The following is a 17,291-nucleotide window of genomic DNA, read 5'->3' as shown; positions in this document are numbered from 1 at the left end:
CCATTCCCAAAAGCACTGAATTCAGGACAGATAGCAATGGAAGTTTTGTTTTGCTGTAACAAGATCACACCTCCTGCTCTGATATTTTTCCATTGTCTGCAGAAGTAACAACACAGACCTGTCAATAATAACATCAATATATTAGGATGGTCCAAAGGGCAGCACTGGGAGAAACCTGACAGCAAATCTTTGTGCTCTGCAAACTGTGGGATGCCTACAGAAAGAAACCAAGTGTAAACCCCCTACAAAGACTCTGGATTCCAGTAAAGTTCACTCCTGTCTTTTTGTAGTTTCATCAGCTCTCCTATTTATTAAGTACATTAATCAATTATCATGTCTGGCTGCGCAGAACATTTCTGTACTGTCCTACATTTTAATGCTTTTAAGGATGTGTCATAACAGAAGCTTCCATAGAATTTTATCCCATAGTACCTTACCTATTACAGCCTTCTTTGTGAAATTTCTCACAAACAAGTTCAAAGATTTCTCCATATTCCCAGTATGAGCATACAATGCAAAACATGTTATATGGCTCTCCAGCAATTCTCATCTTTGTGAATTAACATAGCCCCTAAGCAATTTTACTGTTTGTGGTAGAACTGTAGAAAGGCAATCTGGGAGCACCAGAGCTGCAATTGACAAAATAGATCTAGGAACAAATTTCAGAAGTCCCTGGGCTCAAATACCCTAGATCCTCTGCTTGTGCTCCAAGGTAACCTTGAAGGCTTCTCAATTTGTAACAAACTGCAATTTGCTGTAATGTCCCAATGGGGTGCTTTAACAAACTATAGCTCATTTCTTGCTTACAACCCATAACTCTAAACAAGCTTTAATCACTAGTTTAAACTGAATCAGTTAAATTAGCCAAACTGGGCATCACAAATTGTGAAATAGGAAGTCTTTCATTTTAGGTTCACAAATGTGAGAACAGGGCTGGGGGAAGAGAGTGTGAAAAGCATGAGACTGGCTTAATTCTTGTGACAAGCCAATTACAGGTACTTTGTGAATGTGAATATAGGCCCTGATTTCATATGGACAATTAGAAATAACACCAGACTACGAAGGACTGGAATTTCTAACATGAAGATAAAGAAGGCATTCACTCAGCTATAGCCCTTTTAAGTGCCCTTCACTAGCCTTTTAATTGCCAAGAAATTCCCCATGATGGAAGATTTTACATGCTGCAAGTGAAAGCCAAGACAGAAAGAAGATCCATTATGCACAACACATTTTTTCCCAAAACAGAGCTGCAGCAGCAACCTGCATGGCATTTACATTCTCAATCTCTACCAATAAAACAGCTACAGGTCCTTGAACGAAGCTCTTTCAAACAAGTCTGTTTAGAGATGTGAGAAGAAGACAGAAATGGAGGAGGAGGACTCACCCGCTGAGGTGTGGCATGGCCTTTGCCTCCTGGTGGCTTCCTGTTCCTGTTCATTTCTCTTCACTCTGTTCTCAAACAAACATAACAGAATTAGAGCACAAGGCCAGATGGAGCTGGATGTCTTAATGGGATCAGTCAGCTCTTGCCCCCGTTTTCAGTTGTTCCAGTTATCTGCATTATCTCCATCCTCTGCTCATCCCTTCTTCCACTGGCTGTGACCCAGCCCCCACTTCTTCACCAAAAAAGCTCCACACAAGAGGAAAAGACAGCTCAGTGAATACCAAGTAAATTGAAAGCCAGGTCTAGGGTTCTTTGATGCCCCCTCCTTCCACTGCCATATGATGCTATGAATGGCCACCACATTTAATGAACTTGCAATTATTAGCACACTTATTATGGATTAAAACTATTGGGAGTTCAGGGAACTGCAATCTTTGGTGTCTGAAGAAGGGAGCTCTGACTCTCAAAAGCTGACACTCTGAAAATCTCGTTGGTCTTGAAGGTGCCACTGGACTCAAGTCCTGCTGTTCTACTACAGACCAACATAGCTACACACCTAAAACTGCAATCTTTGAGAGTGAGTCCCACTGAAACCAGTTTCGAGCAGGTGGTTGTGCAGTAAGACAGCAAGATTGGGGTCCAGTACCACCTTAAAGACCAACAAGATTTCCAGGGTATATAACCTTCTGAGAATCAAAGCTTTGTATCTGATGACGGGAGCTTTGTCTCTCTAAAGCTTATACTCTGGAAATCTAGTCAGTCCACTGGACCAGAACCTTGCTGTTATCAGTGCAACATTTCATTTATTTATGTATTTAGGTCATTTATAGTCTGCCTTTCTCACTGAGACTCAAAGCGGATTACCCAGTGTGAGATTAGTACAGTCAATATGAAGGGCATTTCCATAAACAATGCCGTTGGGTGAATAAATATGAGTTTACAAAGACATAGCATTAGCAAGAATCCAGTACAGACTTGAAGAAATGCTGAAACAGAACATAAGCAATTTTTGGACCGACATTAGACTACATGAAGCACAGGTAGCTCACAGGGACACATATTTGAAGCAAGAGATAGTACGTAAGGCAACGTAATAGTGAAGTCTCTGGTCCCTAAATACAAGTTCACAAAGACATTACATTAGCAAAAATCTAATAGAACTGAAGAAATTCTGAAACAGAGCATAAGCAATTTTAGGAGTGACATTAGACAACCCCAGTAGGGTCATACTTAAGCAACAGTTAATACATAGGAACACATACTTAATGCAACAAAGTGGCGAAGTCTATGATCTCTAAGCATCTCTTTGAGACCCTGCAATACAGCCCTCCTATCTGAGTTAAAAAGCCTTTCTGAATAATTTTGAACAATCCTGCCTTTCTTTCCAATGGGGAACCAAAGCTACTTACATCATTCTTGCTTCCATTTTATCCTCACAACAATGCTGCAAGGTAGATTATGTTAAGGAATTTATCCTCGCAACAACCCTGTGAGATAGTTAATGTTAAGGAATTTATCCCACAACAATCCTGTGAGGTAGTTAATGTTAAGGAAGTTATCCCCACAACAGTCCTGTGAAGTAGATTATGTTAAGGAATTTATCCTCGCAGCAATCCTATGAGAAATTATATATATATCTCTGTGTGTGTGTGCACATATACATACACACACACACACACACACACACACATGTAGTTAGCCTGAGAGGTCAACATTGGCCCAAGGTCACTTTCCACAGCACAGTGGGGATTTGAACCTGGTCTCCCCACACTCTAACCACTACACCACACTCTAACCACTGATGTCAATATTCAGGGAATGGCCCCGAGAATCTTATTCCCTCAGAAGAGCCCTTCAGACGTTCAAGATTGGAAACTTCAAGCCACTTAAAAAAAAACCGCTTGTTTTCACACAGAGAGGGCCCGACTCGGAAGAGGGTCGCAGGGACGGTAAGAGAAGCCTCTCCCAAGCCCTGCCCCCGCCAAACCGGGGCAGGGGGAGCTCCGAACACGGCACTTCCATGGCACGTCTGGATAAGTACTCCCCTACTCCTGGCTTCTCCTCTTCCAGACCCGCCTCAGCCCTTTGCCTCGTTCTTTAAACGCCCGGCCGCACCCACCCGCGGAGACTGTGGAGACGCGCTCAGGCCCCTCCGCCTTCCCTCACAGAAACTCACTTCCTGGTTTTTCCTGAGGCGGCCATCAACAACCTGCTCTGCGGACTCGACGCTGTCGCGAACCGCAGCACGCCTCGCGACCTATTTTCCGCGCTTTGCGGCCACCTGTATTCTTGGCCGGGCGGGAGGAGGCGTTAGAGAGTCGGGTCTTCTGTGTGCAAGTTAAATTTCCGGGTTGTTTCTGACGCCCAGGAAAGGGGCAGAGGCAAGGCTGGACTTCGATAATCCTACTAGGGAGAGTGGTTTATGTCAACTGCAATGTACTTGCGCATCGTAGATACATGGGTTGAAACAGGGGGTTATGATGACGACCCTCCCCCACAGCTAGGGTTGCCAACTCTGGGTTGGGAAATGACTGGAGATTTTAGGGTGAAGCCTGGGGAGGGCAGGATTTGGAGAGGGGAGGGACCTTAGCGGTCTATAATGCCATAGATTCCACCCTCCAGTACAGCTATTTTCTCCAGGAGGAACTGATTTGTGTTATCTGGAGGTCAGTTGTTATTTCTAGACTCCACCTGGAGGTTGGCGACCCTACTCACAGCATAGGGTTTGAGGGTGTTCTTTGGTTGGATTTGGGCGACGGGTGCAGAGGATTTCACAGGATGTTAAAAATGAAATTGGGGATGACCTCTGGTTAATAAAAGGGAATAGGGTTGTAATTATTGGGAACGTCCTAAACTAGTTTACTCAGAAGAAAGTCCCATGTTATTCTGTGGAAAGTACCTTTAGGATTGCAGCCATAGTCTGCATTCATTGCATTGCATACTATCTTGTAATATCTTGACATATGTTTATTTATTTCTATTATGTATGCGGCTTATTTATATTTTTATTTTCAAATAAAATTTAATTTTTTTTAAAAATCTTGTAATCTGTTTTCTAGTGTATTCTATACTTTCGTAATCAAAATTGGGGCTTTTTTTTTTGCATTGTTTTTGAGTGCGTTACATTGTTTCTGCTGTGTTGCTTTTCCTTGCTCAACCCGCCTTGAGCCTCGGCGAGAGAGGAGGACTCTCTCATTGGACATTGTCCATGATGTCAATGAATAATACCGGAATTGATGCGTTGCGGGATTTTCGTCTTTTCCTAACCCTAAAGTCTGGTTCTGCTTTTCGAAACAGAGGAAAGGCTAATGCGGGCAGGGGGCGGGGCTCAGATCGGAGGAGCGGGTGGGCGTGGCTGAGGGAGGCGTGGCCTGTTGATGTGCGTCGAAGCCTCGCCTGGGGGAAATTGGGGGGCGGGGGAGAGGGAAAAATGGGCGGGAAAAGCTTCGTTCTGGGCGCGATAAGCGTGGCGGTTGGATTCTGTCTATCACCTCAGGCTGGGGGGAGGTTTGCAAAAGCCTATTCTGTTATAGCAAAAATGAAAACAAAAGCTCTGTAGTACTTTAAAGATTTATACTAAAGATTAGTATTTATTAACATTTATTCCACCAGGAGGTGTTCTGAGTCATAGAGCACTTCTTCAGGTAGATAGGGGGAGGGAAACCCTACTGGTAAATGTCGTGGGAGGGAAATGGAGGGGGTAGCCAAAGCTTTTTTTACGCCATGATTCTTTCCAGTATAAAAATGTAAGGAAAAAAGGGAGGAAACTGGATGTAGAAAGGTTAAGCGAGTACTAGCATAAATCCACAGAATTAGCAGTTATCAGTCGTGAATGGTAAGAGAGGTCAGAGATTCAAACAGATAAGCAAATAGTTTAAGTGAAAATTGGTTTGAGGTTATAGTCTGATAAACCTGTTAAGGACAGCCGATTAAAATGCCTAAATATTGGGTCCTGGGGAACTATTTCAGATTGTGGTGGAGGCAACTCAAGTTTCTTTTTAAGCCAGGATTGTTTTTTTTAAAATGAATTCTATTTCAGCGCTTTCCTCTTGTATAATCCCTTTTTTTTTGTACAACAGTGACTTTGATACAACCCAAAGTAGCGTGTGTGTGTTTTAAACAACTTTTTCTGTGTATTATAAGGTTTCTCTTTAACCTTGTCAGTTTTACTCCCTGCAGGGAATTTTTTAAAAAAATATTTTTTGTTGTTTTAGTTCCATCTTATTCTGATAACAAAATTAATCAAAAATCTTACATTCTTTGGATACATGTTATAAATCATACATTTCATTTCATCTCTACAATTCCATCATAATTATACTATTTTCACTACCCTATTATCACTAGGAGTCTGCATTAGTTAATTCTAGTACTTCTTTACTCTGCTCATTCATTTGATTGTATTCTGCTAACATATAGTTGAGTCTCTATTTTATACTTCCGTTTAACCCACCTATAAAACGGGCTCCATTTTTGTTTTCCATCATGTCCATTTTTTTTAATTCTGTCAGTGTGTCCATTTCTGCTGTCTCTAACATTTTCTCTATCAGTTCTTCTTTTGTTGGTATATCTGTGTTTTTCCAGTATCTGGCATATACTATTCTTGCTGCTGTTGTTATATGTATTATCAAATATCTATTTCCCCATTTAACTCCTCCGGTATTATATTTAGTAGGAGCATTTCCAGTTTAAAGGGTATATTTGTTTCTAGCACCTCTTGCAACCACTCATGTATCCCTTTCCAGTATCTCTTCGCTTTTTTACATAGCCACCATATATGGAAAAAGGTGCCCACTTTCTCTTCACACTTACAGCGTTTATTGGGTACTTCACTGTACATCTTTGCTAACTTTTCTGGTGTCACATACCACCTATAGAACATTTTATATAGGTTTTCTTTAAAGGTGGTTGATTTTGTTATTTTAATGTTTACTCTCCATGTCTGTAGCCATTGCTCCAGATCTGTGTCGTGCCCCAGATTTTGTTCCCACTTTGCCATGTGAACTTTTGAGGCCTCCTCTTCTGTCTTCAATTGTTTCATGAAAGCATATAATTTTCCTATCAGTTTTCCGTCTGTGTCTAACAGCAGCTTATCAAAAGGGTATCGTTCCATGTAGAATCCCTGTGTTTTGTCATTAGCATATCTGGATTCTATTTGCACTCTTAGCCACCATCCTGTCTCCATGTTCTGTTCTTTTGGTTCTTCTGTTGACTTTAGCTTACCATTCTCCCCCAATAGCTGTTTATAGGTGTACCTATTCTCCCACCTTAGTAAATTTGGTTGGGTGAACGCTTCCACTGGTGATATCCATCTTGGTGTTTTGGTATATATTTGGGGTTTTATTTTCTCCCAGACATGTATCAGGGATTTTCTTATTATGTGAGCCTTAAAATATTTGTGTGTATCTTTTTTTTGGTACCAGAGGTAGGCATGCCATCCCATTTTAAGGTCATGCCCTTCTAATTTTAAAAGCCTTGAATTGTGCAATAAGATCCATTTATCCATACCAATGTACAGGCGTTGTAGTATAACTCCCAGTCAGGTAGGTCATATCCTGCTTTCTCTTTGGAGTTCTGTAGGACTTTGACTCTTATTCTTGGCCTTTTACCTTGCCGTACGAATTTTGAAGTTATTTTATTTATTTCTTGAAAATATGATTGCTTTCTTATAATTGGAATAGTCCAAAATAGGAACATGAGTTTTGGTAGTATGTTCATTTTAATTGTAGCTATTCAGCCCAAGAGAGATATATGCATGTCATTCCATTTATTTAGATCTTCCTTAACTTCTTTTAGCAATTTCTGATAGTTATCTTCCATTAAGTAGGAAACCCTATTAGTTATGTCAATATTTCACTTCCCCCCCCCATTGAAAACCGAATTTCTCCATTAGCTTCATGATTTGTATTTTTGTCATATTCTTGGTAATTATTTTTGGTTTTTGGTAATTAAGTCTCATTCCTGCCATTTCACCAAATCTTCTTAGTTTCTCCATCAAGGCATCTGCTTCTGTAGGTTCTTCCAAAATGCATATCAAGTCATCCACAAATGCTTTTATCGTATATTCTTCTCTTTTTATTTTTGTTCCTTTTATTGCTTCCATCTTTCTGATTTCATTGTTTAGCACTTCCAATGTCAGGATGAATAGAAGTGGCGATAGAGGGCATCCCTCCCTGCAGGGAATTTTAAATGTGACGCAAAATGCAGAAATAACAAATTTGCCTTGGATTTATAGACTGCTTTTGCGTGTTTAAATGTTATTTTGCAGTAATGTTTTCATCAAGCGTATCAGGTCAATATTACTTCCAATATATTGTGCAAAGGAGGTTGAAAAAATGGATTGCCTTAGGGCCACCAAGTGAGCTGGTGGCTGAGACAAAGTTCAAGCCAGGAACTTGGGGAATTTATGAATGACTCCATCAGCCCCGTGCATAAAATATGCCCCTGTGCGAACACACACTTGTCAGAATTCTGCCACTGCCTCTAGGAATGATCCATCACAAAGCAGAGGAAGCTGCTGTCTGCAAGCTATGTTATAACCTCTCTGCCCCAGTCAGGGTTACTAGTTTCCAAGTGGGGCCTGGAGTTCTCCTGGAATTACAACTGACCTCCATACTACAGAGATCAATTCCCCAAGAAGGAGAAACAAGCTCTGGAGGATGGACTGTATGGCATTACACAAATCCGAGGTCCTTCCCATCCCAAATCCCTGCTGTCTTCAAACTCCGTCCCCAAAATCTCCAGGAATTTCCCACTCTGGAGTTGGCAACCTTAGCTCCAGTATATGTGCAGAACAGCAGCATGCTAGATCATTTTGCTTATCACTCTGTTGGATCTCCACCTAACCAAGCAAGGCAAGACTATGGAGTTCTGGTAGCAAAGGCAAAGGGCATCACCTCTCAGACTCATCTAGTTGCCAGCCGGTTCCAAGGTGCAGCAAGCACCACTGAGGCTTGGCTTGTTCTTGAGCCACATACTATCTGCATATTTTGTCTGCTAGCATACCATGCGTCCCCCCTCCCATTTTGTTTGCCAGCATGCCAACCTTTTCACAGGTAATTGGTGCACTTTTTTCATCACTAGGTTACATATCTGCAGCTGTTTATCAAGTGTGGTGAAATCAAGCAACAGTCATGCCTGTGTAAACTTGTTAGTTCTAAGCATGTCTGTTCAATTCGTTGAATTCAATGGGACATACTCCCTCATAGGATTGCAGTCTGAGAGTTTCTTTAGTTGTAGTAAGTCTGGTTTGGAGGGAAGGTAGCATGGTATAGCCTGATTTCAGAAGCGAAGAAGGGTCACTACTTGCACGGGGAACCACCAAGGAAGACTCGGCAGAAGAACGCAATGGCAAACTACGTTTGCTTCACACTTGGCTTGAAAGTCACTCTCTGGGGTTGCCATAAATTGGTTGCACGTACTATGTAAGTCTGGTTTATGTACATGTGTAGAACAGGTGAGTTCTACACAGAAATTCGTCTTTGGGCTCACCTTGGGATTGGCTATGTGGAATAGCGATTACAGGGGCTGGTGCTAATACCAATGTTATTTAACTCTTACCAGAATTCATAGAGTGAGGTGTTCTGTAGTTTGGAATGGGGTTTCTGCAGTAAGCTTTGTTTCACTAAGCACCTAGGAGTGACATGAATTGGTGAGGGTGAACATGCTAAAATTGAATCCAGACAGGTCAGACATGACTCTGGTGAGCTGGATTTGCTTCAGACCTGCTGAGGTCACCCTGTTGAGCCAGGTGAAGAGCCTAAGGGTGCCCTGATCCAAGGCCTGCTTTTTGAAAAGTAAGTGTTGCTAGCAGTACCTATTTTCAATTACATCTAGTCTATAGTCTCTTATCCTTTCTTATCTTCACAGTAATGAACTTCATGGCAGAATGGTAAATCAAACCCAGTTCAGGTCCAGTTCAAGCTATTCTACCACACTGGTTCTTGAGCTACCTGTTTTGTTAGAAACTGTGCTAGTAGCTGTGGTAACTCAGCAAAAGGCAGGAAGAAGTCAAAGAGTACACCTGGAATGAGAAGCCTGGCATTCATTAAGATTTTTGTCTGGTTTCTCAAGCTTTGATTTAATGAGAATTTGAGAGAAGACCTTTCACTTTAAAAACCATCTCTTATTTTGATGTGGGTAGTGCACAGCGGTTGTTGACCGAGTAATACCCTACTCCAGGTTATATATGTTTTCGACTCTTAAGTAGTCTGAATGAATATGGTGCCATTATCAACTTCTTGGTCTGTTTCATGCATCTGATAGGGAAAGCTGTACCCTACATATTAGAACATCTTGGCTTTATAGTAAACTAGTTAGTCCACAACTCTTTTTGGAACAATCCAGTGGTTACTTACATGGGAGTATGCCACATTACATAAACTATTAGATTTCCTTTTGATGAAAGATGTATAGAATGGGGCTGCATCTGTACTCACTAAGCTGTGGAGCTTTCTTTTGAATAAACATGTTTAGAATCACATTGCAACTCGCTTAGAATTTTTCCTTTTTATTTCTTTAAGTGAGTTCCAGCTAGGAGGATTTGCAAATTCATTTCAGCTATAACTCTTCTCTATAGTTCACTACAGAGTTACAGGATTTATCATCTAAGCAGATGTTTATGAATGAACAATGATATCTCAGAACAGGATATGATCAGCCTGAATATTAAGATGATTTATATGACATAATATCTACTACTAAAGCAATAGGTTATATTTTGACTGACCTTGAGTTCTGTTTCTTTTTAACCCTTTTCAGGGTTCTAAGATGAATAAAAGAAAGAAGACACAAATATCAGGTATAGCAATATAGTTATGACATACCTGTAAAAAAGGTCTTTTATTCAAATTTACTGTACAAATTTACTTGATTTAAACCATGAATGAAATACACACTCATTTTATAGTTAGGGAAATGAGACAATAAGGGTCAAAGTGAACCCTTTCTAAGTGGGAAAATCAGCATCAAAATCTTAGCTTTACCTATTTCCAAACACTGAAAATTTCTAATATTTTGGTTTTGTTGATATGTTATACATATGTCAAGATATTAGCCATGGTAACTGAAGCCTCCATATACAGAAGCTGCAGACCTCTGAATACAAGTGCCAGGAGGCAACATAAATAATAACTGCACATATATTGCTCTTCTAAACAGATTAGTGCAATGAACAAAGTCAGTGTTATTATCCCCACAATACAAATGGAGAGCTGAGGCTGAGAGGAGTGGTTTACCCAGGAAGCTAGCTATAATACATGCTGTAATTAGCTTGATACAGCATGGGTGTGAAGTACAGAAAATTAGCATTTGTAATATGAGAAAAAATCCTTTGTCTTGATTAAACCCTGGGTGATCCATTGTTTCACCACCACCCCTCCTTGAATTAGAACATAGGATTTTTTCACATTGCAAATGTAAATTTTCTACACTTTGCACACATGCTCTATCAAGCTAATTACAACATGCATTATAGCTAGTTTTCTGACACTAATTTACAATACCCCTCCTACCCTCTGCCTGGATTGTAAGAACTCCTTCCTTTTTCCATTCCTTGCCTCTGACAAAAGGAGCTCTGATTCTCAAAAGCTTATACCTTAATTGTAATTGTTCTAACACAAGATGTCATAAAGGATGACAACAAGAAGATTTGTAAAATTTGCAGCAAAGGTCTGGATTCTGATGAAATTTCCCATTGCAGAATATAATTAATAGTCTTTTAGCTGCCAGGCTGCTTAATAGATTTTGACAAGGTGACAAAAGTATTTCATATAAAAATGTATACATTGTTAGAACATAAATTCTGATATGCATCTCATAGTGTATCGGACAAAAAGGAGTCATGTTTCAATGACTTAGGCCCTAATTCATTGGAGTGGCCAAACTGCAGCTCGGGAGCCACATGTGGCTCTTCTAGACATACTGTGCAGCTCCCAGAGGTCTCTGAGTATTGCCGTGGCCATACAATTTATTTTAGTCTAGTTTATTTCCTTTCCTCCTTTCTTTCCATATTTATTCCCCCTTTTCTTTTTTTCCTTCCTTCCTTCTTTCTTTCCATGTCTTTCATATTTTCAATAAAAATGTCAGGTTTGCCAGATCTGACTCAGAAAATATCTGGGGACTTTGGGGGTGAAGCCTAGCAAGGATGCGATGTCACTTTTGTGTTATCACAAATCACAGGTCAGGTGATGGCTCTTCCCAAGCTCCACCCCTTCCAATGACGTCACTTCCAGCATACTGCACCAACCCCCACCCCTTCCTGTGATGTCACTTTCAGGACACTCCCCCCCAAACCACCACCTCATCTGAAGTCACTTCAATGCATCATGTCTTGCAGCTCTCAAACATCTGACGTTTATTCTATGTGGCTCTTACATTAAGCAAGTTTGGCATGGTTTACTTAAATGCTTGATTTTAGGAGACAGACCTAAGAATCTAAGCATACACTTGTCTTTCTTGTACAAATCAGATCAAAAGTGCTCACTTTTAGTTGCTGATGGCTTTCATAGCAAAAATAATATTTTCTACTTTTGCATAAAAGTTCATTGATTTATGTGGATTTTTCCTCTTAGAAGAAAACCAGGAGCTCAATACATCCAAAGCAAAGAAAACCCTTAAAAGGAAGACCCAGTGGGCAAGAGAGCGTGATCTAGAAAAGCCAGTAGAGGTTTCTGACTCTAGTAATACCCTTTCAAAAGCAACTGTAGTTGAAGTGGTTCAAGAATGTCAAGAACATGGCCTGGACAGCCCAGAGATCAAAACTTTGGCTACAGATCTGGTCATATGGTAATGAAGTGTTTTCTATAGGGATATATGAAATTAGCAAAATATGGTCAGAGAATGTGAATTGATGTTAAAGGAGGACAAAATCCCATTTTGATTACTCCTGAGTGATTGTATTAAAGCAAATGAATTAAAGTAAGGCTTCTTTCAGAGAGAGATTTGATAGAGTATCAGGTATGCTTAGTTAAGTGCCTTGTTGCTACCTTGATTAACTTTTTGCTGATCACTGTTAGTCTAAACTGAAGATGGGACATTAACAGAATTAGAACAGGTGGCACAATAAAAAAAATGTGATTGTGGAGTAAATACACAGCGCAAGGTGGTAAGTTTTTCTGCACTTGGTGCCACAAAACTACACAAACCAGCAGGAAAGCTGCTGTCAGGCAAATAATCCCTAACCACTACTTTTTTGGTAAAAATAGAAAAGATGTGGCGATATCTACAAGTGCGTGAGGATCAGGACTTGGGACACCCCTCCAAAAAAGTGCTGGTACTCAGTACCGGTGAGTACCATCACAAAAGCCCTGTCCCTAACTAGATTGGGGTTAACAAACAGTGGGACTAAGACTAAAGCAGCATTCATATATATCCCTTCCTCATTTTCTTCTTCTTTATGTAATTTTTATTTACTTATTATTTATAGTCTGCCTTTCTCACTGAGACTCGAGGTGGACAGTGTAAATCAATGCAATCAGTATGATGAGACATCTAATAAACAGTGTTTAATAGATTACAGAAATCTGAAACCTGGGGATGGGAAGTTTTCACAAAGTGGGCATTCTCTGACTGCCATAAAAACAACATACCATATCATCTTTAAATGTTTTTTCCTAGGTTTTGTTACACTAATTCAAATACCAGTAGATTGAATCTTGGCATATTACACCATCAACTTCATGCTGGCCAATTATGGAGGTGGGGGTGGGGATTTTGATTAGATATTTTGTAACGAAGGTGACTCAAGCTTTGCATTGCTAATCATGTTTATATAACTTTTCCTAGTTCGTTATTTATACCACCTATCTTTTCCTAAAAATTCCAGCGTTGTAGGAATTATTAGTTTGCCACAGAAAAATACACACGAGTCTTATGGCACTTTCAAGACATAAGATGTCATGAACAAGAGCCTACTTTATCTATTTTTACTGTTTTACCCTGAATCTTTTTGAGATACACAAAGAAGTGCTGCAAGATTTTTCCTAGAGGTATTAAAAACAAAAGAAGAATCTTTTGGCACTTTAAAGACTACCAGGTTTGATATTGCACAAGTCTGGAGGAACTGCAGTTCATGGTGTGTTCTCAGTTGACAGCCATATACATAGGCACAGAGGGGAAACAACAGTGCCATTAAAAGGTGAAAAATGTAAGAGAGACAGTCTGTTGGCCCTTTCTATTTGAAGCTCAAATGTATAAATCAGCACAGTGACTATTCACAGCTGCAGTAATAGTTGACAATATTTTTGCTAAGAAAACTTAATCCCAATAATATGAGAGGAACCCATAATCCTGACTGAGCCCTATTTAGATAGCACCAAAGATTCTGAGCAATTCTAATTTTGTAATTTCACACTTAAGTTCTTTTTTTCCTTTTTGATGAATGGTAACTTCCAGGTTAGCAGCAGAGAGTGCTGGAATATAGAAATATTCTCATACTAGTTTCTGAATGTTGTCTTTTTATATCAGACTTGTTTCATATAGCAGATTTGTGTAGAAACTGACAAGTTTGTATACAGCAGACGGGCATGTGATTGCATATATTATTTTGGAGCATGATCAGGTGAATGAGCTCCTAATGGTATGGCTGATGTAATAGTGCTACCTAATGATGGGGACTTCTGGCCTGCTACTATTGCTGAATTGCTGTTTTAGACTAAGTGGCTGTTGACGGTATGCCAGGACAGGTCTACCACCCAAACCTATGAAGGAAAAGAGTCAATGTTTATTAATGGGCTGTAGCTAGGGACTGTATGTGACATCATGGTGTTCTGTCACTTCCTCTTCTGGGCTTGTCATATACTACATTACTTCAGAGTAGTAGACTGGTTAAACTGTTTCTTCTCTCCATTGGGTGGATATTTTATTTTGTAAAAATGTTTGGTGTTAATCCTTATTCAAGGATCCAGAATGAAAGTTGCTTATTTTTAGTTCCTAAACTAGAGTGAAGTTATATTTGTTTTTTCTTACCAGCTCAGCAGAAGAAAGCAAAAAGACTTCATCTGAACAAAAAGTACCTGCTAAAGGGTTTCTGCCTCCATCTCAAGTAAGCATATTCCAAACTTTCATATGAAATTTTAACATTAACCCAGACTGTCCTGTTCTCTGCCAGCACCAGTTGAAGTTGCAATGATCTTTCAAAAGCACAGCTGATTAAACTTCCATTTTGTTTCACGACTGTTTCCCATACTCTGCGCATTAGTGTATTAGTGCCCATGATTATTCCACCAACTGCTTCATTTTTGTCCTTACCTGCAAATTAATGGGTCCGTCTCCCCGCTCATCATTAGTGCTCTTATCCTCAGTACTTCACATCATATTAGCTTTCAGGTTTTTGTCTCCCTCTCCCACAGGATTTAGTTTAAAGCCCTCCTTAACAGCTTTGCAAAGCTCTTTCCAAACATATTTTCCTTACCCTCTTAAATGACAAGAAGCAAAATGACAAAAAGCAAGTTCTCACACTGGAGGGATATAAGCAGTGGAGTCCCCCAAGGATCTGTATTAGGACAGTACTATTTAATTTGTTCATAAATGATGTCATGTCTGTCTGTCTACATACATGCCATGATTGTGTTGCTGACATTTGTTGTTTACTACTGCTGCCATTATGCTAAAGCCATGCTACTGTGTTAATGTGTATTAATTAATATGCACTCTCTTTCTCTTCATGCATAACTTTAGTGCAGATGTTACTGAGGACCTAAGCAAGGGCCTCTCCCTTATTGTAGAGAAATATGCGAGTCTTGGCTAGCTGTAACCTTGAAGTGTCTAAATGCCAGTTTCAGCTACTCTCCCCAGATGCTGGGAATGAGTTGTTGTCTATCTGATTCATAGTCATAACTAAGTTGATTCTCACAGAACTTGTGTAAGCTTGCGCGCCAAAACTCTTAACTGTTGTTTGAAGTGCGGGAAAATGAAGTATAACAGAGATTGCCTGATTTGAATTGCCACTTCTGTCAAACTCTGTGATGGAGTGCAGACCATCACTGTATGAATTCTAATAAAGCTACTTCTTATGGAACCAACGTGTGTTCACTACAGATAGGCTTGAGGGATCTACCTGCCAGGGACTGACAAACGATCTGAAATCAGGAGAGAGTAGTGAGGAAGCCATGTTTCTGGAAGACACCAAATAGTTCAGGATAGTGAAGGAGACTGTTTCTCCAAGCCAGATGAGAGAGTGAAAACACAGGAATCGTTGTAAAAAATGTGCAAAAAGTGGCACCTTAAAGAATAGCAGCACTTATTTCAATATGAGCTTTTGTGAGTCACAGCTCACTTCTTCAGATACCTATGGAAATCAAACTAAGAATCCTTATGGGGCAGAAAGATCTTGAGATCAAGGTAGAAAGCTCAATGCAAATGTCAACTCAGTATGCAAACTGGTGAAAACCATAAATTCTATGCTTGAGATTGTTACGAGGGAAATTGTAATTGCTAAAGTGCCACACTAAGCAGAGTTATACAGCAGTTAGAACATCTTTCCTGTTAGGAAGACTTGAAGAGTTTGGAGCTTTTCAGTTTAAAGAAAAGTCAATAGCATGATAGAAATTTTCTAAAATTATGCATGGGTAAGAGACAGTAGATTGAGAGATCTTTTTCTCTCTCCCCAATAATAACATTAGAGTGAGTAAGTAGGTCAGCGCTAGGAGCTCAAAGGGAAAGATGTCCAATAATCTGTGACTGGATGGTGGGTCTCCTGGGAGATGAGTTCACTAGAGCTCATCACCCTCTGTTATGCCAATATAGATTAAGATCATATGCCAATAATCAATACTGAACAATACTAGGCCTAGCTTCTGTACTCTCTAGATGAACTTTTAAACTTTACATGAACTTTCAGTGTATTTTTTCTATGTATAAGGTAATTCAACAGGTGTGCTTTCATCCTTTGACAATTAATTAAAATAGTGGACTCTACTGAGATTGATGTTCTTCTATCAGAGATTCAACCAATGGTGATCGTCCAACTTAACTTTTCTTGACACTTGTCAGAGATTTATAGTATTTTCCTGCAGTACAGATTATGACATAATTTTTTAACTAATTGGAAGGCTGTACTATGAAATTATGAATATTCAGTGAAGTGTCAAACCAATCAATATTTGTTTGTGCTATCATGTGAATAGACCCTAAATATTTGCATATGATTAGGTATATCATTGCAAACACAGAAAGAATACGCAGGGTACTGATGGAAGAGATCTCTTGGGAGAATCTAGGTGAGAAACTATTTCTACCTATGTATTTCATGGAAACTTTGAGCAATGTTAAACTTAGGATTTATTGAGAAATGTTAGTGAACTTATTTCTTATTGCCTTTCTATGTTCTGTTGTTATAGGATTCATGTTAATAGCCATTTATATTTTGATTGCTTGCTTCATTAAAAAACTAGGGTATATTTTCAATAAAGTGAAATAAACTCTAGATTGGTGTCTGTGTGTTTGATGGGGAGTTGCAAAGCAATATTGAACCCTATATAAATAAATGTACTGATAAACAGTTGGTTCAAAGAACTTATCTGTTTGACAGGTCTAAAGACTAACTGCTTTCGGCTTCCCCGGAGAGAGATCCATCTTTCTCTTGGCAAGTTGAAACTTGGTTTTAGACACGGGAACTGTCCCGTTACACCTCTACCCCTGTGGAGACCTAAGACCGGGAGGGGAGGGGATGGAATCTTCACCATGATCCACCTCCTGTTGGGATTTTTGCTTTACTCCTGCCCTTCTCTCTAGCTCTGTGGCTGGATGAGCTTAAATAGCTCTTCACAGTGCCTGGTTCATGGAGAAACAGCCAATCGCAGGTGTTGCTTCCCATCCCTGGAGGGTACTTGGAAATGGTCTGTATCCCATTTTGGCCAAATTTGCTTTGCCCTCTTCTGTGGCTTGACCTCATCAGGCCACCATTGGG

The 17,291-nt window shown here is 39.8% G+C and overlaps 1 protein-coding gene and 1 long non-coding RNA gene across 4 annotated transcripts in view; one reads left to right on the top strand and one right to left on the bottom strand.

The window, feature by feature from the left end:
* CC2D1A (coiled-coil and C2 domain containing 1A) overlaps positions 1-3,628 on the bottom strand; it is a 53,952-nt gene extending 50,324 nt beyond the window's left edge. For 2 of the 3 annotated variants that reach the window (XM_055003137.1, XM_055003139.1), the window contains exons 1-2: positions 3,561-3,628; positions 1,385-1,449 (exon numbers count right to left, since the gene is read on the bottom strand). In XM_055003137.1, coding sequence (XP_054859112.1) covers positions 1,385-1,438 — 54 coding nt within the window. In that variant the 5' untranslated portion in view covers positions 1,439-1,449; positions 3,561-3,628. Of the gene's footprint in view, positions 1-1,384; positions 1,450-3,503 lie in introns of all 3 variants that reach the window. The other variant, XM_055003138.1, reaches the window with a different exon arrangement.
* A 5,512-nt stretch (positions 3,629-9,140) lies between these two features.
* Positions 9,141-12,144, top strand: LOC129345991 (uncharacterized). Its single transcript, XR_008598674.1, has 3 exons — positions 9,141-9,180; positions 10,145-10,184; positions 11,956-12,144. It is a non-coding gene; the product is annotated as an uncharacterized LOC129345991 (long non-coding RNA).
* The last annotated feature ends 5,147 nt before the right edge of the window (positions 12,145-17,291 follow it).

Source organism: Eublepharis macularius, chromosome 19 (assembly GCF_028583425.1).
Source record: "Eublepharis macularius isolate TG4126 chromosome 19, MPM_Emac_v1.0, whole genome shotgun sequence".
Classification (NCBI taxonomy): domain Eukaryota; kingdom Metazoa; phylum Chordata; class Lepidosauria; order Squamata; family Eublepharidae; genus Eublepharis; species Eublepharis macularius.
Note: the sequence above shows the minus strand (reverse complement) of the source record. Positions and strands in the feature narration are given on the sequence as shown.